The 24,269-nt window shown below is 41.3% G+C and overlaps 1 protein-coding gene across 2 annotated transcripts in view; it reads left to right on the top strand.

The window, feature by feature from the left end:
- Positions 1 to 23,941, top strand: part of LOC116359007 (cytochrome P450 3A27-like) — a 30,789-nt gene extending 6,848 nt beyond the window's left edge. Inside the window, exons 6-13 of one of the 2 annotated variants that reach the window (XM_031811610.1) lie at positions 8,733 to 8,821; positions 12,270 to 12,418; positions 15,304 to 15,431; positions 16,168 to 16,246; positions 16,361 to 16,521; positions 16,769 to 16,995; positions 17,112 to 17,274; positions 23,065 to 23,270. In XM_031811610.1, coding sequence (XP_031667470.1) covers positions 8,733 to 8,821; positions 12,270 to 12,418; positions 15,304 to 15,431; positions 16,168 to 16,246; positions 16,361 to 16,521; positions 16,769 to 16,995; positions 17,112 to 17,274; positions 23,065 to 23,190 — 1,122 coding nt within the window. In that variant the 3' untranslated portion in view covers positions 23,191 to 23,270. Of the gene's footprint in view, positions 1 to 8,732; positions 8,822 to 12,269; positions 12,419 to 15,303; positions 15,432 to 16,167; positions 16,522 to 16,768; positions 16,996 to 17,111; positions 17,275 to 23,064 lie in introns of both variants that reach the window. The other variant, XM_031811609.1, reaches the window with a different exon arrangement.
- The last annotated feature ends 328 nt before the right edge of the window (positions 23,942 to 24,269 follow it).

Genomic DNA, 24,269 nt, shown 5'->3' with positions numbered 1-24,269 from the left:
TTATGGGTCTGAATTAATAACTGCTATAGTCTACCCCCATCTGAATGGTTATGGGTCTGAATTAATAACTGCTATAGTCTACCCCCATCTGAATGGTTATGGGTCTGAATTAATAACTGCTATAGTCTACCCCCATCTGAATGGTTATGGGTCTGAATTAATAACTGCTATAGTCTACCCCCATCTGAATGGTTATGGGTCTGAATTAATAACTGTTATAGTCTACCCCCATCTGAATGGTTATGGGTCTGAATTAATAACTGCTATAGTCTACCACCATCTGAATGGTTATGGGTCTGAATTAATAACTGCTATAGTCTACCCCCATCTGAATGGTTATGGGTCTGAATTAATAACTGCTATAGTCTACCACCATCTGAATGGTTATGGGTCTGAATTAATAACTGCTATAGTCTACCACCATCTGAATGGTTATGGGTCTGAATTAATAACTGCTATAGTCTACCCCCATCTGAATGGTTATGGGTCTGAATTAATAACTGCTATAGTCTACCGCCATCTGAATGGTTATGGGTCTGAATGGTTAGGTTATGGGTCTGAATTAATAACTGCTATAGTCTACCCCCATCTGAATGGTTATGGGTCTGAATTAATAACTGCTATAGTCTACTGCCATCTGAATGGTTATGGGTCTGAATTAATAACTGCTATAGTCTACCCCCATCTGAATGGTTATGGGTCTGAATTAATAACTGCTATAGTCCACCCCCATCTGAATGGTTATGGGTCTGAATTAATAACTGCTATAGTCTACCCCCATCTGAATGGTTATGGGTCTGAATGGTTATGGGTCTGAATTAATAACTGCTATAGTCTACCCCCATCTGAATGGTTATGGGTCTGAATTAATTACTGCTATAGTCTACCACCATCTGAATGGTTATGGGGCTGAATTAATAACTGCTATAGTCTACCCCCATCTGAATGGTTATGGGTCTGAATGGTTATGGGTCTGAATTAATAACTGCTATAGTCTACCACCATCTGAATGGTTATGGGGCTGAATTAATAACTGCTATAATCTACCACCATCTGAATGGTTATGGGTCTGAATTAATACTGCTATAGTCTACCCCCATCTGAATGGTTATGGGTCTGAATTAATAACTGCTATAGTCTACCACCATCTGAATGGTTATGGGTCTGAATTAATAACTGCTATAATCTACCACCATCTGAATGGTTATGGGTCTGAATTAATAACTGCTATAGTCTACCCCCATCTGAATGGTTATGGGTCTGAATGGTTATGGGTCTGAATTAATAACTGCTATAGTCTACCCCCATCTGAATGGTTATGGGTCTGAATTAATAACTGCTATAGTCTACCCCCATCTGAATGGTTATGGGTCTGAATTAATAACTGCTATAGTCTACCACCATCTGAATGGTTATGGGTCTGAATTAATAACTGTTATAGTCTACCCCCATCTGAATGGTTATGGGTCTGAATTAATAACTGCTATAGTCTACCACCATCTGAATGGTTATGGGTCTGAATTAATAACTGCTATAGTCTACCCCCATCTGAATGGTTATGGGTCTGAATTAATAACTGCTATAGTCTACCACCATCTGAATGGTTATGGGTCTGAATTAATAACTGTTATAGTCTACCCCCATCTGAATGGTTATGGGTCTGAATTAATAACTGCTATAGTCTACCACCATCTGAATGGTTATGGGTCTGAATTAATAACTGCTATAGTCTACCGCCATCTGAATGGTTATGGGTCTGAATGGTTAGGTTATGGGTCTGAATTAATAACTGATATAGTCTACCCCCATCTGAATGGTTATGGGTCTGAATTAATAACTGCTATAGTCTACTGCCATCTGAATGGTTATGGGTCTGAATTAATAACTGCTATAGTCTACCCCCATCTGAATGGTTATGGGTCTGAATTAATAACTGCTATAGTCCACCCCCATCTGAATGGTTATGGGTCTGAATTAATAACTGCTATAGTCTACCCCCATCTGAATGGTTATGGGTCTGAATGGTTATGGGTCTGAATTAATAACTGCTATAGTCTACCCCCATCTGAATGGTTATGGGTCTGAATTAATTACTGCTATAGTCTACCACCATCTGAATGGTTATGGGGCTGAATTAATAACTGCTATAGTCTACCCCCATCTGAATGGTTATGGGTCTGAATGGTTATGGGTCTGAATTAATAACTGCTATAGTCTACCACCATCTGAATGGTTATGGGGCTGAATTAATAACTGCTATAATCTACCACCATCTGAATGGTTATGGGTCTGAATTAATACTGCTATAGTCTACCCCCATCTGAATGGTTATGGGTCTGAATTAATAACTGCTATAGTCTACCACCATCTGAATGGTTATGGGTCTGAATTAATAACTGCTATAATCTACCACCATCTGAATGGTTATGGGTCTGAATTAATAACTGCTATAGTCTACCCCCATCTGAATGGTTATGGGTCTGAATTAATAACTGCTATAGTCTACCCCCATCTGAATGGTTATGGGGCTGAATTAATAACTGCTATAGTCTACCCCCATCTGAATGGTTATGGGTCTGAATTAATAACTGCTATAGTCTACCACCATCTGAATGGTTATGGGTCTGAATGGTTATGGGTCTGAATTAATAACTGCTATAGTCTACCACCATCTGAATGGTTATGGGTCTGAATTAATAACTGCTATAGTCTACCCCCATCTGAATGGTTATGGGTCTGAATTAATAACTGCTATAGTCTACCACCATCTGAATGGTTATGGGTCTGAATTAATAACTGTTATAGTCTACCCCCATCTGAATGGTTATGGGTCTGAATTAATAACTGCTATAGTCTACCACCATCTGAATGGTTATGGGTCTGAATTAATAACTGCTATAGTCTACCGCCATCTGAATGGTTATGGGTCTGAATGGTTAGGTTATGGGTCTGAATTAATAACTGCTATAGTCTACCCCCATCTGAATGGTTATGGGTCTGAATTAATAACTGCTATAGTCTACTGCCATCTGAATGGTTATGGGTCTGAATTAATAACTGCTATAGTCTACCACCATCTGAATGGTTATGGGTCTGAATTAATAACTGCTATAGTCTACCCCCATCTGAATGGTTATGGGTCTGAATTAATAACTGCTATAGTCTACCACCATCTGAATGGTTATGGGTCTGAATTAATAACTGTTATAGTCTACCCCCATCTGAATGGTTATGGGTCTGAATTAATAACTGCTATAGTCTACCACCATCTGAATGGTTATGGGTCTGAATTAATAACTGCTATAGTCTACCGCCATCTGAATGGTTATGGGTCTGAATGGTTAGGTTATGGGTCTGAATTAATAACTGCTATAGTCTACCCCCATCTGAATGGTTATGGGTCTGAATTAATAACTGCTATAGTCTACTGCCATCTGAATGGTTATGGGTCTGAATTAATAACTGCTATAGTCTACCCCCATCTGAATGGTTATGGGTCTGAATTAATAACTGCTATAGTCTACCGCCATCTGAATGGTTATGGGTCTGAATGGTTAGGTTATGGGTCTGAATTAATAACTGCTATAGTCTACCCCCATCTGAATGGTTATGGGTCTGAATTAATAACTGCTATAGTCTACTGCCATCTGAATGGTTATGGGTCTGAATTAATAACTGCTATAGTCTACCACCATCTGAATGGTTATGGGTCTGAATTAATAACTGCTATAGTCTACCCCCATCTGAATGGTTATGGGTCTGAATTAATAACTGCTATAGTCTACCACCATCTGAATGGTTATGGGTCTGAATTAATAACTGTTATAGTCTACCCCCATCTGAATGGTTATGGGTCTGAATTAATAACTGCTATAGTCTACCACCATCTGAATGGTTATGGGTCTGAATTAATAACTGCTATAGTCTACCGCCATCTGAATGGTTATGGGTCTGAATGGTTAGGTTATGGGTCTGAATTAATAACTGCTATAGTCTACCCCCATCTGAATGGTTATGGGTCTGAATTAATAACTGCTATAGTCTACTGCCATCTGAATGGTTATGGGTCTGAATTAATAACTGCTATAGTCTACCCCCATCTGAATGGTTATGGGTCTGAATTAATAACTGCTATAGTCCACCCCCATCTGAATGGTTATGGGTCTGAATTAATAACTGCTATAGTCTACCCCCATCTGAATGGTTATGGGTCTGAATGGTTATGGGTCTGAATTAATAACTGCTATAGTCTACCCCCATCTGAATGGTTATGGGTCTGAATTAATTACTGCTATAGTCTACCACCATCTGAATGGTTATGGGGCTGAATTAATAACTGCTATAGTCTACCCCCATCTGAATGGTTATGGGTCTGAATGGTTATGGGTCTGAATTAATAACTGCTATAGTCTACCACCATCTGAATGGTTATGGGGCTGAATTAATAACTGCTATAATCTACCACCATCTGAATGGTTATGGGTCTGAATTAATACTGCTATAGTCTACCCCCATCTGAATGGTTATGGGTCTGAATTAATAACTGCTATGGTCTACCACCATCTGAATGGTTATGGGTCTGAATTAATAACTGCTATAATCTACCACCATCTGAATGGTTATGGGTCTGAATTAATAACTGCTATAGTCTACCCCCATCTGAATGGTTATGGGTCTGAATTAATAACTGCTATAGTCTACCCCCATCTGAATGGTTATGGGGCTGAATTAATAACTGCTATAGTCTACCCCCATCTGAATGGTTATGGGTCTGAATTAATAACTGCTATAGTCTACCACCATCTGAATGGTTATGGGTCTGAATGGTTATGGGTCTGAATTAATAACTGCTATAGTCTACCACCATCTGAATGGTTATGGGTCTGAATTAATAACTGCTATAGTCTACCCCCATCTGAATGGTTATGGGGCTGAATTAATAACTGCTTTAGTCTACCACCATCTGAATGGTTATGGGTCTGAATTAATAACTGCTATAGTCTACCCCCATCTGAATGGTTATGGGTCTGAATTAATAACTGCTATAGTCTACCCCCATCTGAATGGTTATGGGTCTGAATTAATAACTGCTATAGTCTACCCCCATCTGAATGGTTATGGGTCTGAATTAATAACTGCTATAGTCTACCCCCATCTGAATGGTTATGGGTCTGAATTAATAACTGCTATAGTCTACCACCATCTGAATGGTTATGGGTCTGAATGGTTATGGGTCTGAATTAATAACTGCTATAGTCTACCACCATCTGAATGGTTATGGGTCTGAATTAATAACTGCTATAGTCTACCCCCATCTGAATGGTTATGGGTCTGAATTAATAACTGCTATAGTCTACCACCATCTGAATGGTTATGGGTCTGAATTAATAACTGTTATAGTCTACCCCCATCTGAATGGTTATGGGTCTGAATTAATAACTGCTATAGTCTACCACCATCTGAATGGTTATGGGTCTGAATTAATAACTGCTATAGTCTACCGCCATCTGAATGGTTATGGGTCTGAATGGTTAGGTTATGGGTCTGAATTAATAACTGCTATAGTCTACCCCCATCTGAATGGTTATGGGTCTGAATTAATAACTGCTATAGTCTACTGCCATCTGAATGGTTATGGGTCTGAATTAATAACTGCTATAGTCTACCCCCATCTGAATGGTTATGGGTCTGAATTAATAACTGCTATAGTCCACCCCCATCTGAATGGTTATGGGTCTGAATTAATAACTGCTATAGTCTACCCCCATCTGAATGGTTATGGGTCTGAATGGTTATGGGTCTGAATTAATAACTGCTATAGTCTACCCCCATCTGAATGGTTATGGGTCTGAATTAATTACTGCTATAGTCTACCACCATCTGAATGGTTATGGGGCTGAATTAATAACTGCTATAGTCTACCCCCATCTGAATGGTTATGGGTCTGAATGGTTATGGGTCTGAATTAATAACTGCTATAGTCTACCACCATCTGAATGGTTATGGGGCTGAATTAATAACTGCTATAATCTACCACCATCTGAATGGTTATGGGTCTGAATTAATACTGCTATAGTCTACCCCCATCTGAATGGTTATGGGTCTGAATTAATAACTGCTATGGTCTACCACCATCTGAATGGTTATGGGTCTGAATTAATAACTGCTATAATCTACCACCATCTGAATGGTTATGGGTCTGAATTAATAACTGCTATAGTCTACCCCCATCTGAATGGTTATGGGTCTGAATTAATAACTGCTATAGTCTACCCCCATCTGAATGGTTATGGGGCTGAATTAATAACTGCTATAGTCTACCCCCATCTGAATGGTTATGGGTCTGAATTAATAACTGCTATAGTCTACCACCATCTGAATGGTTATGGGTCTGAATGGTTATGGGTCTGAATTAATAACTGCTATAGTCTACCACCATCTGAATGGTTATGGGTCTGAATTAATAACTGCTATAGTCTACCCCCATCTGAATGGTTATGGGGCTGAATTAATAACTGCTTTAGTCTACCACCATCTGAATGGTTATGGGTCTGAATTAATAACTGCTATAGTCTACCCCCATCTGAATGGTTATGGGTCTGAATTAATAACTGCTATAGTCTACCCCCATCTGAATGGTTATGGGTCTGAATTAATAACTGCTATAGTCTACCCCCATCTGAATGGTTATGGGTCTGAATTAATAACTGCTATAGTCTACCACCATCTGAATGGTTATGGGTCTGAATTAATAACTGTTATAGTCTACCCCCATCTGAATGGTTATGGGTCTGAATTAATAACTGCTATAGTCTACCACCATCTGAATGGTTATGGGTCTGAATTAATAACTGCTATAGTCTACCCCCATCTGAATGGTTATGGGTCTGAATTAATAACTGCTATAGTCTACCACCATCTGAATGGTTATGGGTCTGAATTAATAACTGTTATAGTCTACCCCCATCTGAATGGTTATGGGTCTGAATTAATAACTGCTATAGTCTACCACCATCTGAATGGTTATGGGTCTGAATTAATAACTGCTATAGTCTACCCCCATCTGAATGGTTATGGGTCTGAATTAATAACTGCTATAGTCTACCGCCATCTGAATGGTTATGGGTCTGAATGGTTAGGTTATGGGTCTGAATTAATAACTGCTATAGTCTACCCCCATCTGAATGGTTATGGGTCTGAATGGTTATGGGTCTGAATTAATAACTGCTATAGTCTACCCCCATCTGAATGGTTATGGGGCTGAATTAATAACTGCTATAGTCTACCCCCATCTGAATGGTTATGGGTCTGAATTAATAACTGCTATAGTCTACCCCCATCTGAATGGTTATGGGTCTGAATTAATAACTGCTATAGTCTACCCCCATCTGAATGGTTATGGGTCTGAATTAATAGCTGCTATAGTCTACCCCCATCTGAATGGTTATGGGACTGAATTAATAACTGTTAAAGTCTACCACCATCTGAATGGTTATGGGTCTGAATTAATAACTGCTATAGTCTACCACCATCTGAATGGTTATGGGTCTGAATTAATAACTGCTATAGTCTACCCCCATCTGAATGGTTATGGGTCTGAATGGTTATGGATCTGAATTAATAACTGCTATAGTCTACCACCATCTGAATGGTTATGGGTCTGAATGGTTATGGGTCTGAATTAATAACTGCTATAGTCTACCACCATCTGAATGGTTATGGGTCTGAATTAATAACTGCTATATTCTACCCCCATCTAAATGGTTATGGGGCTGAATTAATAACTGCTATAGTCTACCACCATCTGAATGGTTATGGGTCTGAATTAATAACTGCTATAGTCTACCACCATCTGAATGGTTATGGGTCTGAATTAATACTGCTATAGTCTACCACCATCTGAATGGTTATGGGTCTGAATTAATAACTGCTATAGTCTACCACCATCTGAATGGTTATGGGTCTGAATTAATAACTGCTATAGTCTACCCCCATCTGAATGGTTATGGGGCTGAATTAATAACTGCTATAGTCTACCCCCATCTGAATGGTTATGGGTCTGAATTATTAACTGCTATAGTCTACCCCCATCTGAATGGTTATGGGGCTGAATTAATAACTGCTATAGTCTACCCCCATCTGAATGGTTATGGGTCTGAATTAATAACTGCTATAGTCTACCACCATCTGAATGGTTATGGGTCTGAATTAATAACTGCTACTCTCTCTCTCTCTCTCTCTCTCTCTCTCTCTTTCTGCCTCTCTCTCTTTTCTCGCTCTCTCTCTCTGCCTCTCTCTCTCTCTTTTCTCTTTCTCTCTCTCTCTCTGTCTCCCTCTCTCTCTGTCTCTGCCTCTCTCTCTCTTTCTCTCTCTCTCTCTCTACCTCTCTCTCTGTCTCTCTACCTCTCTCTCTGTCTCTCTCTCTCTCTCTCTCTCTGTCCAGCAAGCTATTCTAGTCTATCTTTTCCTGAATGGGAATCCAAGCGCTAAGGAACGTAATTGACTGATTTCTCTTAGTTATTTATCCCTGGAAAAGGGAGTGGTTTTGTGCGTTAATCTAGGTAACCGTGTTATGGATATTCAACCCTAATCACCTCTCTCTCTCTCTACCTCTTTACCTCTCTCTCTACCTCTCTATCTCTCACTCTCTATCTCTACCTCTCTCTCTCTCTACCTCTCTCTCTACCTCTCTCTCTACCTCTCTACCTCTCTCTCTCTCTCTCTCTCTGTAGATGTTTGCTATCATGAAGCAGCACTCTTCTAACCTGCTGAGCGGAATGAAGAAGCAGGCAGATAAAGACCAGACCATTGAACTGAAGGAGTGAGTCCTGACCTCGAACCTCTTACCTCTGACTTTTCACCTTACACCTCTGAGTCTTAATTGTAATACACATACATACAGTGGCAAGAAAAAGTATGTGAACTCTTTGGAATTACCTGTATTTCTGCATAAATGGTCATCGAATTTGATCTGATCTTCATCTAAGTCATGACAATTCTGTTGTTAATTTACTTCTGTGTTTTGGGTCGTTGTCCTGTTGCATCACCCAACTTCTGTTGACCTTCAATTGGCGGACAGATAGCCTTCCATTCTCCTGCAAAATGTCTTGATAAACTTGGGAATACATTTTTCCGTTGATGACAGCAAGCTGTCCAGGCCCTGAGGCATCAAAGCGGCCCTGAGGCATCAAAGCGGCCCTGAGGCATCAAAGCGGCCCCGAGGCATCAAAGCGGCCCTGAGGCATCAAAGCGGCCCTGAGGCATCAAAGCGGCCCTGAGGCATCAAAGCGGCCCCGAGGCATCAAAGCGGCCCCGAGGCATCAAAGCGGCGGCCCCGAGGCATCAAAGCGGCGGCCCCGAGGCATCAAAGCGGCGGCCCCGAGGCATCAAAGCGGCCCTGAGGCATCAAAGCGGCCCTGAGGCATCAAAGCGGCCCTGAGGCATCAAAGCGGCGGCCCTGAGGCATCAAAGCGGCCCTGAGGCATCAAAGCGGCCCTGAGGCATCAAAGCGGCCCTGAGGCATCAAAGCAGCCCCAAACCATGATGCTCCAACAGTCTTTACAGTTGGAAAGAGGTTTTTATGTTGGTGTGCTGTGCCTTTTTTTCCTCCACACATAGTGTTGTGTGTTCCTTCCAATCAACTAAACTTTTCTGTCCACAAAATATTTTGCCGGTAGCGCTGTGGAACATCCAGGTGCACTTCTGCGAACTTCAGATGTTCTGAAATGTTGGTTTTTTGGAAAGCAGTGTCTTCTTCTGTGGTGGTTCTATATGTATATATATGTATATATGTCTTCTTCTGTGGTGGTTCTATATGTATATATATGTATATATATCTTCTTCTGTGGTGGTTCTATATGTATATATATGTATATATATCTTCTTCTGTGGTGGTTCTATATGTATATATATGTATATATCTTCTTCTGTGGTGGTTCTATATGTATATATATCTTCTTCTGTGGTGGTTCTATATGTATATATATGTATATATATATCTTCTTCTGTGGTGGTTCTATATGTATATATATGTATATATATCTTCTTCTGTGGTGGTTCTATATGTATATATATATGTATATATATCTTCTTCTGTGGTGGTTCTATATGTATATATATGTATATATGTCTTCTTCTGTGGTGGTTCTATATGTATATATATGTATATATATCTTCTTCTGTGGTGGTTCTATATGTATATATATGTATATATATCTTCTTCTGTGGTGGTTCTATATGTATATATATGTATATATATCTTCTTCTGTGGTGGTTCTATATGTATATATATGTATATATATCTTCTTCTGTGGTGGTTCTATATGTATATATATGTATATATATCTTCTTCTGTGGTGGTTCTATATGTATATATATGTATATATATCTTCTTCTGTGGTGGTTCTATATCTATATATATGTATATATATCTTCTTCTGTGGTGGTTCTATATGTATATATATGTATATATATATATATATCTTCTTCTGTGGTGGTTCTATATGTATATATATATGTATATATATCTTCTTCTGTGGTGGTTCTATATGTATATATATGTATATATATCTTCTTCTGTGGTGTCCTCCCATGAACACCATTCTTGTTTATTGTTTTACATATCGTAGACTCGTCCACAGAGATGTCAGCATGTTCAAGAGGTTTCTGTAAGTCTTTAGCTGACACTCTAGGATTCTTCTTAACCTCATTGAGCATTCTGCACTGTGCTCTTGCAGTCATCTTTGCAGGACGGCCACTCCTAGGGAGAGTAGCAACAGTGCTGAACATTCTCCATTTATAGACAATTTGTCTTACTGTGGACTGATGAACATCAAGGCTTTTAGAGATACTTTTGTAACCCATTCCAGCTTTATGCAAGTCAGTAGTCTTAATCTTAGGTCTTCTGAGATAAGGCAATGCTTCTTGTGAATGGCAAACTCACATTTTGTGTGTTTTTTATAAGGCAGGGCAGCTCTAACCAACATCTCCAATCTCGTCTCATTGATTGGATTCCAGGTTAGCTGACTCCTGACTCCAATTTGTTTTTGGAGAAGACATTAGCCTAGGGGGGTTCACATACTTTTTCCAAACTACACTGTGAATGTTTAAATAATGTATTGAAAATAGACAAGAAAAATACAATAATTTGTGTTATTCATTTAAGAAGACTGTGTTTGTCTATTGTTGTGACTTAGATGAAGATCAGATAAAATGTTATAACTAATTTATGCAGAAATCCAGGTAATTCCAAAGGGTTCACATACTTTGTCTTGCCAATGTAGTTGTGTGGTCAGTAGTTTTGTGGTAAGTAGTTGTGGTTGGTAGTTGTGGTCAGTAACTGTGTGGTTGTGGTCAATAATTGTGTGGTTGTGGTCAACAGTTGTGTGGTTGTGGTCAGTAGTTGTGTGGTCAGTAACTGTGTGGTTGTGGTCAATAGTTGTGTGGTTGTGGTCAGTAGTTGTGTGGTTGTGATCAGTAGTTGTGTGGTCAGTAGTTGTGTAGTCAGTAAATGTGTGATTGTGGTCAGTAGTTGTGTGGTCAGTAGTTGTGTGATTGTGGTCAGTAGTTGTGTGGTTGTGGTCAGTAACTGTGTGATTGTGGTCAGTAGTTGTGTGGTCAGTAGTTGTGTGGTCAGTAATTGTGTGATTGCGGTCAGGAGTTGTGTGGTTGTGGTCAGTAGTTGTGGTCAATAGTTGAGTGGTCAGTAGTTGTGGTCAGTAACTGTGTGGTTGAGGTCAGTAGTTGTGTGATTGTGGTCAATAGTTGTGTGGTCTGTAGTTGTGTGGTTGTGGTCAGTAGTTGTGTGGTTGTGGTCAGTAGTTGTGTGGTTGTGATCAGTAGTTGTGGTCAGTAGTTGGGTGGTCAGTAGTTGTGGTCAGTAGTTGTGTGGTTGTGGTCAGTAGTTGTGTTGTTGTGGTCAGTAGTTGGGTGGTCAGTAGTTGTGTGGTTGTGGTCAGTAGTTGGGTGGTCAGTAGTTGTGTGGTTGTGGTCAGTAGTTGTGTTGTTGTGGTCAGTAGTTGGGTGGTCAGTAGGTGTGATCAGTAGTTGGGTGGTCAGTAGTTGTGTGGTCAGTAAGTTGTGTAATTGTGGTTGTGTTACAGGTTCTTTGGGCCCTACAGTATGGACGTGGTCACCATCACAGCTTTCAGTGTGGACATTGTTTTCAGTAGTTGTGTGGTCAGTAGTTGTGTGGTCAGTGGTTGTGTGGTCAGTAGTTGTGTGGTCAGTAGTTGTGTGGTTGGTGGTCAGTAGTTGTGGTTGTGTTGCAGGTTCTTTGGGCCCTACAGTATGGACGTGGTCACCAGCACAGCTTTCAGTGTGGACATTGACTCTCTGAACAACCCTTCAGACCCCTTTGTCTCCAACGTCAAGAAGATGCTCAAGTTCGACCTGTTCAACCCACTGTTCCTCCTAGCCGGTGAGACCACACACACACGCATGCGCAGACACACACGGACGCAAAGTTTACTTTTTAATCCGATAAATTTGTATAGCTCTGTATAAGAAGGGTATAAAGTCTGACCCTGGGAATTATAGGCCTGTATCTATCCTCTATGCAACATCAAAATCGTGGAGAGAATTGTACATGAGCAAATGTATGAATATGTTAAACCTGTTTGGGAAAGGGGGCAGTATTGTCTCCTCCGGATGAGAAGCGTGCCCAAAGTAAACTGCCTGATACTCAGGCCCAGAAGGTAGGATATGCATATAATTGGTAGATTTAGATTTAGAAAACACTCTAAAGTTTCTAAAACTGTTAAATGATATGGCAGGCAAAGCCCCGAGGACAAACCATCCCCCAAAAAAGATATTCAGCTTACACTATTTTCAATGGCTAGTACTATCATTATAAGCCCAAGTACTCCCTGATTGCAGTTCCTAGGGCTTCCACTGTTGTTTGACTTGTTTGGAAAAGTTTATTAGTTTGGGATTCATTTTGTATGCATTTTGATGGAGGGAAACTGGATGGATTATTGACTGAAGCGCACCAGCTAAACTGATGTTTTTATGGATATAAAGAAGGACATTATCTAACAAAAGGACCATTTGTGATGTAACTGGGACCTTTTGGAGTGCCAACAGAAGAAGATCATCAAAGGTAAGGCATTTTTTAGATCGCTATTTCTGACTTTCGTGTCGCTCTGGTTGAAATATGTTTTTCATGTGTTGGTATGCGGGGCGCTGTCCTCAGATAATTGCATGGTTTGCTTTTGCAGTAAAGCCTTCTGGAAATCTGACACGGCGGCTGGATTAGAAGTTAAGCTTTATTTTGATGTATTACACTTGTGATTTTATGAAAGTTAAATATTTATAGTAATTTAATTAGAATTTGGCGCTCTGCAATTTCAGAGGATGTTGTCGAGGTGCTCGGCACGGCACGCCATTCCCAAACAGGTTCTAATGTATGATTTTCAGTCGTGTTTTAGAAAAACACTGATTCATGTCTACTTCACTTGACTGACTTCATCAGGAAAGAGATTGATGAGGGAAATCTGTGTGGAATGATACTGCTTGACCTACAGAAGGCCTTTGATACAGTTAACCACTTGTCTCCTATTCTCCAAACTGGAGGCACTGGGGTTAAGCAGTATCCCTCTAGGCTGGGTAAAGTCCTATTTATCAGGAAGGGAGCAAGTAGTAGAGGTTAATGGTTCACTGTCTCAGGCAAAACCAATTAGTTGTGGCGTTCCGCAGGGGAGCGTGCTTGGGCCTCTGCTGTTTTTATTGTATATTAATGATATGAAAGATGCTTGAGATATTAAGCTATATCTGTACTTAGGGAAAACCTGAAGCAATTATTTTTGGATCCAGACCTAAATTGAGTAGGTCCTCTAAAATCAGAGTGGAGTTAGGGTGGTGAGGTGCTGACTACTCAAACCTCTGTTAGCTACTTGGGATGTATCCTTGATGGAAGCTTGGGAGGTGTGAGCATGGCCAATAAGGTGTTAGGGAAGGTGAATGCCAGGACTAAGTTTTTGGCTAGAAAGTCCAAGCTGCTTGATAAGGACTCCATGAAAGTGCTAGCCACTGCCCTCATTCAATGCCATTTTGACTATGCTAGTACTTCCTGGTTTGGGGGCTTACCTAAACTTATGAAGGGGAAGCTCCAGATAGCCCAGAATAAGCTGATCAGGGTAGTGTTGAATGTGAGTCCACGTACTCACTTAGGCAGGAGCTGCTTTCAGGAACTAAACTGGCTGCCTGTTGAGGCTAGGGTTTCCCAGATTAGACTTGGTTTGGTTTACAGAAGTATTTATGGTCCTGGGCCCAGATATCTAAGTGACTACTTTCCTCGTGGATGCACACCAGATCAGGTGTTGCTGATGTGTGCTTACACAGGTTCAGGAGTAATGCTGGGAAAGGTACTTTCTTGTATACTGGAGCCTCAGAATGGAATGAGTTGCCTCTGACTATAAATACAACGTCCTCTCTGGACAGCTTTATGAACAAAGTAAAAATATGTTTAATGTCCTCTGTGCCCATATGAATAACCCCTATGATGTAACTGGAATGATGAGATAGATGTTCTTCTTCTCTGTTTTTGATGAGATAGATGTTCTTCTTCTCTGTTTTTGATGAGATAGATGTTCTTCTTCTCTGTTTTTGATGAGATAGATGTTCTTCTTCTCTGTGTTTGATGAGATAGATGTTCTTCTTCTCTGTTTTTGATGAGATAGATGTTCTTCTTCTCTGTGTTTGATGAGATAGATGTTCTTCTTCTCTGTTTTTGATGAGATAGATGTTCTTCTTCTCTGTGTTTGTTTGATTATTTCACAGCCATACCGTGTTGGATCTTGTCTAGTCATCTTGTCTCAAGAGGAACACAATGGAAACAAGTCCCAGACTTTATAGTGTGTTATCCTCCATGATTTAACAATGGAAATAAGTCCCAGAATGTGTTGTCTGTTATCCTCCATGATTTAACAATGGAAATAAGTCCCAGAATGTGTTGTCTGTTATCCTCCATGATTTAACAATGGAAATAAGTCCCAGAATGTGTTGTCTGTTATCCTCCATGATTTAACAATGGAAATAAGTCCCAGACTGTATAGTGTGTTATCCTCCATGATTTAACAATGGAAATAAGTCCCAGAATGTGTTGTCTGTTATCCTCCATGGTTTTACTCATGTGCATGTATGGCTTTTTCCAGTCTTATGTGTGCTTGTTTTTTAAAATGGTCGAATTAATAAACTAAACTAAAACTTTCTGTAAAACGTTCCTCTCCTCCTCTCCCGCCCTCCCCTCCATTCCTCTCCTCCTCCCCTCCTCTCCTCTTCTCCTCCCCTCCTCTCCTTCTCCAGCTTTGTTTCCCTTCACTGGTCCTATCTTGGAGAAGATGAAGTTTTCTTTCTTCCCGACTGCGGTGACAGACTTCTTTTATGCCTCGCTGGCTAAGATCAAATCTGGACGTGACGCTGGGAACTCAACTGTAAACATGTTTTATATTTATATTTGATTATGTTGTTTGTTTATGTTTGTGATGGTTGTGATTGGACCAGATCCATAAGAATATGTTTGTGTTGGTTGTGATTGGACCAGATCCATAAGAACCTGTTTGTGATGGTTGTGATTGGACCAGATCCATAAGAACCTGTTTGTGATGGTTGTGATTGGACCAGATCCATAAGAATATGTTTGTGTTGGTTGTGATTGGACCAGATCCATAAGAACCTGTTTGTGATGGTTGTGATTGGACCAGATCCATAAGAACCTGTTTGTGATGGTTGTGATTGGACCAGATCCATAAGAACCTGTTTGTGATGGTTGTGATTGGACCAGATCCATAAGAACCTGTTTGTGATGGTTGTGATTGGACCAGATCCATAAGAATATGATTTATATTTGTATTGGAATATTCTGTATTTATTTATTATATAACTAAACCTACGTAACTAGTAATGGACATCAATATGAAACGTCCATATCGATATCTTGTTGGAATTTAAAAATACTATTATTGGGACCCAAATATCTACATTCATATTAGAATCTGTTTGTGTTGTTTGTGATTGGACGAGATCCATTAGAATCTGTTTGTGTTGGTTGTGATTGGACGAGATCCATTAAAATCTGTTTGTGTTGGTTGTGATTGGTTCAGATACAGTGGAATCTGTTTGTGTTGGATGTGATTGGACAGATTTGACCTCATGTCTTTCTGCTTCCAGAATCGGGTGGATTTCTTACAGCTGATGATCGACTCTCAGAAAGGCAGCGACACAAAGACAGGAGAGGAACAGACTAAAGGTACCTGCCGAACAAACACCTGGAAACGATTGTTACAAACACACACCTGGGAACTACTGTTACACACAACTGGAATCTCTCTCTCTCCTTTCCTCTCCCTCTCTCCCTCCACAGGACTGACTGATCACGAGATATTGTCTCAGGCCATGATCTTCATCTTCGCCGGCTACGAGACCAGCAGCAGTACTATGAGTTTCCTGGCCTATAACCTGGCAACCAACCCCCATGTCATGACCAAACTGCAGGGGGAGATAGATACTGTGTTCCCCAACAAGGTAACCCCCACACCATGACCAAACTTCAGGGGGAGATAGATACTGTGTTGCCCAACAAGGTAACCCCCACACCATGACCAAACTGCAGGAGGAGATAGATACTGTGTTCCCCAACAAGATAATCCCCACACCATGACCAAACTGCAGGAGGAGATAGATAATGTGTGGTGATAGATATTGTGATTTGTGTGTGTATCCCCGGTGTCAGATGGGGTGAGGTACTGATTTGTATGTAACCACGGTGCAGGCTCCAATCCAGTACGAAGCTCTGATGCAGATGGACTATTTGGACTGTGTGTTGAACGAGTCTCTGAGACTGTACCCCATCGCCCCGCGACTGGAGAGGGTCGCCAAGAAGACGGTGGAGATCAACGGCATCGTCATCCCCAAAGACTGCATTGTCCTGGTTCCCACGTGGACCCTCCATCGTGACCCAGAGATCTGGTCTGACCCTGAGGAGTTCAAACCAGAGAGGTACTGGACTGCACCGTAACCACAATCCAACCACAACACAACCTTAATACAACAATAACACAACCACAAATGAACTACAATACAATGTGTAATGTGTCTGCCCTCCCCCTGTCCAGGTTTAGTAAGGAGAACAAGGAGTCTATTGATCCGTACACGTACATGCCATTTGGGGCGGGGCCCAGGAACTGTATCGGGATGCGCTTCGCCCTGATCATGATCAAACTGGCCATGGTCGAGATCCTCCAGAGTTTCACTTTCTCCATCTGCGACGAGACCGAGGTGAGGCGCTCACCTGAGCAGACAGAATATGACATCAACAAACATCAGTAACTGTTTCAGCATAGTCAGCACCTGTTTTAGCATGGTCACCACCTGTTTTACATGGTCACCGCCTGTTTAACATGGTCACCGCCTGTTTAACATGGTCACCGCCTGTTTAACATGGTCACCGCCTGTTTAACATGGTCACCGCCTGTTTAACATGGTCTCCGCCTGTTTTAACATGGTCACCGCCTGTTTTGACATGGGCACCACCTGTTTTAACATGGTCAGCGCCTGTTCCTGTTTTTAACATGGTCACCGCCTGTTTTTAACATGGACCCTTTTTAACATGGTCGCCACCTGTTTTACCATGGACCCTTAACATGGTCACCGCCTGTTTTTACATGGTCACCGCCTGTTTTAACATGGTCACCGCCTGTTTTAACATGGTCGCCGCCTGTTTTACCATGGACCCTTTTTAACATGGTCACCACCTGTTTTAACATGGTCACCACATGGTTTAACATGGACATGTTTTAACATGGTCAGCACCTGGTTTAACATGGTCACCACCTGTGTTAACATGGTCACCGCCTGTTTTAACATGGTCACCGCCTGTTTAACATGGTCACCGCCTGTTTTAACCTGTTTTAACATGGTCACCACCTTTTTTAACACGGTCACCAACTGTTTTTACATGGGCCTGTTTTTAACATGGACCCCTTTTAACATGGTCACCACCTGTTTTAACATGGTCACCGCATGGTTTAACATGGACCTGGTTTAACATGGTCAGCACCTGTTTTAACATGGTCGGCACCAGTTTTAACATGGTCATCGTCTGTTTTAACATGGTCACCACATGGTTTAACATGGACCTGGTTTAACATGGTCAGCACCTGTTTTAACATGGTCGCCACCTGTTTTACATTGTCAGCACCAGTTTTAACATGGTCACCACCTGTTTTATATGGTCCGCACCTGTTTTAACATGGACCTGTTTTAGCATGGTCACCACCTGTTTTAACATGGTCACCAACTGTTTAGCATGGTCACCGCCTGTTTTAACATGGTCACCACCTGTTTTTAACATGGGCCATTTTTAACATGGTCACCACCTGTTTTAACATGGACCCTTAACATGGTCACCGCCTGTTTTAACATGGTCACCGCCTGTTTTAACATGGTCGCCGCCTGTTTTAACATGGTCACCGCCTGTTTTAACATTGTCACCGCCTGTTTTTAACATGGACCCTTTTTAACATGGCCACCACCTGTTTAAACATGGTCACCACATGGTATAACATGGACCTGTTTTAACATGGTCAGCACCTGTTTTAACATGGTCAGCACCTGTTTTAACATGGACCTGTTTTAGCATGGTCAGCACCTGTTTTAACATGGTCAGCACCTGGTTTAACATGGTCACCACCTGTTTAAACATGGTCACCACCTGTTTAACATGGTCACCACCTTTTTTAACATGGTCACCACCTGTTTTTACATGGGCCTGTTTTTAACATGGGCCCTTTTTAACATGGTCACCACCTGTTTTAACATGGTCACCACATGGTTTAACATGGACCTGGTTTAACATGGTCAGCACCTGTTTTAACATGGTCACCGCCTGTTTTACATTGTCAGCACCAGTTTTAACATGGTCACCGCCTGTTTTAACATGGTCACAACATGGTTTAACATGGACCTGGTTTAGCATGGTCAGCACCTGTTTTAACATGGTCACCACCTGTTTTACATTGTCGGCACCAGTTTTAACATGGTCACCACCTGTTTTATATGGTCAGCACCTGTTTTAACATGGACCTGTTTTAGCATGGTCACCACCTGTTTTAACATGGTCACCAACTGTTTAGCATGGTCACCACCTGTTTTAGCATGGTCACCACCTGTTTTATATGGTCAGCACCTGTTTTAACATGGACCTGTTTTAACATGGTCACCACCTGTTTTAACATGGTCAACACCTGTTTTAACATGGTCAGCACCTGGTTTAACATGGACCTGTTTTAGCATGGTCACCACCTGTTTTAACATGGCCACCAACTGTTTAGCATGGTCACCACCTGTTTTAGCATGGTCACCACCTGTTTTATATGGTCAGCACCTGTTTTAACATGGACCTGTTTTAGCATGGTCACCACCTGTTTTAACATGGTCACCAACTGTTTAGCATGGTCACCGCCTGTTTTAACATGGTCACCACCTGTTTTTAACATGGGCCCTTTTAACATGGTCACCACCTGTTTTAACATGGACCCTTAACATGGTCACCGCCTGTTTTAACATGGTCACCGCCTGTTTTAACATGGTCGCCGCCTGTTTTAACATGGTCACCGCCTGTTTTAACATTGTCACCGCCTGTTTTTAACATGGACCCTTTTTAACATGGTCACCACCTGTTTAAACATGGCCACCACATGGTTTAACATGGACCTGTTTTAACTTGGTCGGCACCTGTTTTAACATGGTCAGCACCAGTTTTATATGGTCAGCACCTGTTTTAACATGGACCTGTTTTAGCATGGTCAGCACCTGTTTTAACATGGTCAGCACCTGGTTTAACATGGTCACCACCTGTTTTAACATGGTCACACCTGTTTAAACATGGTCAACGCCTGTTTAACATGGCCACCACCTGTTTTAACATGGTCAACGTCTGTTTAACATGGTCACCGCCTGTTTTAACATGGTTACCACCTTTTTTAACATGGTCACCACCTGTTTTTACATGGACCTGTTTTAACATGGGCCCTTTTTAACATGGTCACCACCTGTTTTAACATGGTCACCACATGGTTTAACATGGACCTGGTTTAACATGGTCAGCACCTGTTTTAACATTCTCACCGCCTGTTTTACATTGTCAGCACCAGTTTTAACATGGTCACCGCCTGTTTTAACATGGTCACCACATGGTTTAACATGGACCTGGTTTAACATGGTCAGCACCTGTTTTAACATGGTCACCACCTGTTTTACAATGTCAGCACCAGTTTTAACATGGTCACCGCCTGTTTTATATGGTCAGCACCTGTTTTAACATGGACCTGTTTTAGCATGGTCACCACCTGTTTTAACATGGTCACCAACTGTTTAGCATGGTCACCACCTGTTTTAGCATGTTCACCACCTGTTTTATATGGTCAGCACCTGTTTTAACATGGACCTGTTTTAACATGGTCACCACCTGTTTTAACATGGTCAACACCTGTTTTAACATGGTCAGCACCTGGTTTAACATGGACCTGTTTTAGCATGGTCACCACCTGTTTTAACATGGACCTGTTTTTACATGGTCACCACCTGTTTTAAGATGGACACCACCTGTTTTAACATGGACCCCACCTGTTTTAACATGGTCACCACCTGTTTTAACATGGTCACCACCTGTATTAACATGGACCTGTTTTTACATGGACCTGTTTTAACATGGACCTGTTTTACATGGTCACCACCTGTTTTAACATGGTCACCACCTGTTTTACATGGTCACCACCTGTTTTAACATGGTCACCCCATGGTTTAACATGAACCTGTTTTAACATGGTCAGCACCTGTTTTACATTGTCAGCACCAGTTTTAGCATTGTCACCACCTGTTTTAACATGGTCACCACCTGTTTTAACATGGTCACCACCTGTTTTAACATGGACCTGTTTTAACATGGTCACCACCTGTTTTTACATGGACCTGTTTTAACATGGTCACCACCTGTTTTAACATGGTCACCACCTGTTTTAACATGGCCAGCACCTGTTTTAACATGGTCAGCGCCTGTTTTAGCATGGACCTGTTTTAACATGGACCTGTTTTAACATGGTCACCAACTGTTTAACTCGGCCAGCACCTGTTAACATGGTCAACACCCGTTTTAACATGGACCTGTTTTTACATGGTCACCACCTGTTTTAACATGGTCACCACCTGTTTTAGCATGGTCACCACCTGTTTTAGCATGGTCACCACCTGTTTTAGCATGGTCACCACTTGTTTTAGCATGGTCACCACCTGTTTTAGCATGGTCACCACCTGTTTTTACATGGATCTGTTTTAGCATGGACCAGTTTTAACATGGACCTGTTTTACATGGTCACCACCTGTTTACATGGACCTGTTTTAACATGGACCTGTTTTAACATGGACCTGTTTTAACATGGTCACCACCTGTTTTAACATGGACACCACCTGTTTTAGCATGGTCACCACCTGTTTTAGCATGGTCACCACCTGTTTTAGCATGGACCTGTTTTAAAATGGTCAGCACCTGTTTTAACATGTTCTCCTCCTGTTTAACATGGTCACCACCTGTTTTAACATGGACCTGTTTTTACATGGTCACCACCTGTTTTAACATGGTCACCACCTGTTTTAGCATGGTCACCACCTGTTTTAGCATGGTCACCACTTGTTTTAGCATGGTCACCACCTGTTTTAACATGGTCACCACCTGTTTTAACATGGTCACCACCTGTTTTAACATGGTCACCACCTGTTTTAGCATGGTCACCACCTGTTTTAGCATGGTCACCACTTGTTTTAGCATGGTCACCACCTGTTTTAAGATGGTCACCACCTGTTTTAACATGGACATGTTTTAACATGGTCAGCACCTGTTTTAACATGGATCTGTTTTAACATGGTCACTACCTGTTTTAACATGGTCACCACCTGTTTTAACATGGACCCCACCTGTTTTAACATGGTCACCACCTATTTTAGCATGGTCACCACCTGTTTTAGCATGGTCACCACCTGTTTCAACATGGACCTGTTTTAACATGGTCACCACCTGTTTTATCATGGTCACCACCTGTTTTAACATGGACCCCACCTGTTTTAACATGGTCACCACCTATTTTAGCATGGTCACCACCTGTTTTAGAATGGTCACCACCTGTTTCAACATGGACCTGTTTTAACATGGTCACCACCTGTTTTAACATGGTCACCACCTGTTTTAACATGGTCACCACCTGTTTTAACATGGTCACCACCTGTTTTAGCATGGTCACCACCTGTTTTAGCATGGTCACCACCTGTTTTAGCATGGTCACCACCTGTTTTAACATGGTCACCACCTGTTTTAACATGGACCTGTTTTTACATGGTCACCACCTGTTTTAACATGGTCACCACCTGTTTTAGCATGGTCACCACCTGTTTTAGCATGGTCACCACTTGTTTTAGCATGGTCACCACCTGTTTTAACATGGTCACCGCCTGTTTTAACATGGACATGTTTTAACATGGTCAGCACCTGTTTTAACATGGATCTGTTTTAACATGGTCACTACCTGTTTTAACATGGTCACCACCTGTTTTAACATGGACCCCACCTGTTTTAACATGGTCACCACCTATTTTAGCATGGTCACCACCTGTTTTAGCATGGTCACCACCTGTTTCAACATGGACCTGTTTTAACATGGTCACCACCTGTTTTAACATGGTCACCACCTGTTTTAACATGGTCACCACCTGTTTTAACATGGTCACCACCTGTTTTTACATGGTCACCACCTGTTTTAACATGGTCACCACCTGTTTTAACATGGTCACCACCTGTTTTAACATGGTCACCGCCTGTTTTTACATGGTCACCACCTGGTTTAACATGGACCTGTTTTAACATGGTCAGCACCTGTTTTAACATGGTCAGCACCTGTTTAACATGGTCAGCACCTGTTTAACATGGTCAGCATCTGGTTTAACATTTTCTGTTATTCTCTATAGATCCTTTTGGAGATGGACAACCAGGGTTATGTTCTGTTATTTCGTTCTTTATAGATCCCTCTGGAGATGGACAACCAGGGTCTGCTGATGCCCAAACGACCAATCAAACTGAGGCTGGAGGCCCGTAGAAACACCCCTAGCAACACCACCGCTACCACTCTGAAGAGTCCAACAACGTGACCAAATGCAGGAGCACCCTACCCTGGAGTACCTCTCTCTCTCTCTCTCTTCCCCTCTCCCCCCACACAAAAGGGCTTTAGTACAGACAGAAATACTTCTCACACCGCTAATGAAAATTTCTGGGATCTTTTATTTCAGCTCATGAAACATTTTTGTTCAACAGCCTCTCTATCTATCTATCTTTCTGTCGATCGGCTACTGAACATTCAGTCCTTATCCTATCCCTGCTATAGGCTGCTGAATATTCAGGCTGGGATTCAATAGGCTACTTAATTAATATAATATGATATTAAGACTGCATTCACAATGACTGTTCAGTTCAGTCAGATCAATCAGAAATTACATTTAAAATGGCACATAGCTGACAAAGTGCTGGGATTGAATCCTGGTCTCAGTCTCATGCTTGGTTTGAGTAAGACTCAGAAACCCATGTCCACCAGATAAAAGAGATAGTAATACTATGGATGCATTAGAGGTACATGTCTTGTTAAAGTTAGACACCAGGGGGTAGTAATCCATGGCATGATGTCATGTCTGGAACATGCACACTACTGGCTGGTGGCTGGAATTCTCCTAGAATGTAGAACTCTAGCTGGTGTTCTCTAGAACTGTACTCTCATTCTGTTCCTCTGGGTGTTCTGCTGTCCAGTCATTCCAAAATAGAATCTTTACTGTCTGTTGAGATGATCCCTGCAGCTGCTTGGTTTTAACTTTAATCATCACAAACCAATAAAATCATCACACTAATGAACACGGTCGTCTGTGTATTTATTAACATTCATAAGACAAAACTTAAGACACAAACACAAACAAATATACATGAGAACAATCAATATAGATTGATTTGTGTTATTTATCAAGACATACTGTATTTATAATTTCATTCAGCTAGGCCTAATTGTAGTGTTACGACCTTGGTCATCCACACACGTCTCTTTTCAGATCCCAATACTGCCCCTGTGTGGCTGTTGGATGTAAATACACAGCCCAAATCCCATTACAAACTATTAATCCACTTTCCACATTTTACAGCTCTTGTACATTCTGCATTCATAAAAACAGTGCAGATAATCTCTGGT

The sequence above is a fragment of the Oncorhynchus kisutch genome, unplaced genomic scaffold, assembly GCF_002021735.2.
Source record: "Oncorhynchus kisutch isolate 150728-3 unplaced genomic scaffold, Okis_V2 Okis01b-Okis20b_hom, whole genome shotgun sequence".
NCBI classification, from domain to species: Eukaryota; Metazoa; Chordata; class Actinopteri; order Salmoniformes; family Salmonidae; genus Oncorhynchus; species Oncorhynchus kisutch.
The sequence above is the reverse complement of the archived record's forward strand: the minus strand, read 5'-3'. Positions and strand labels throughout refer to the sequence as shown.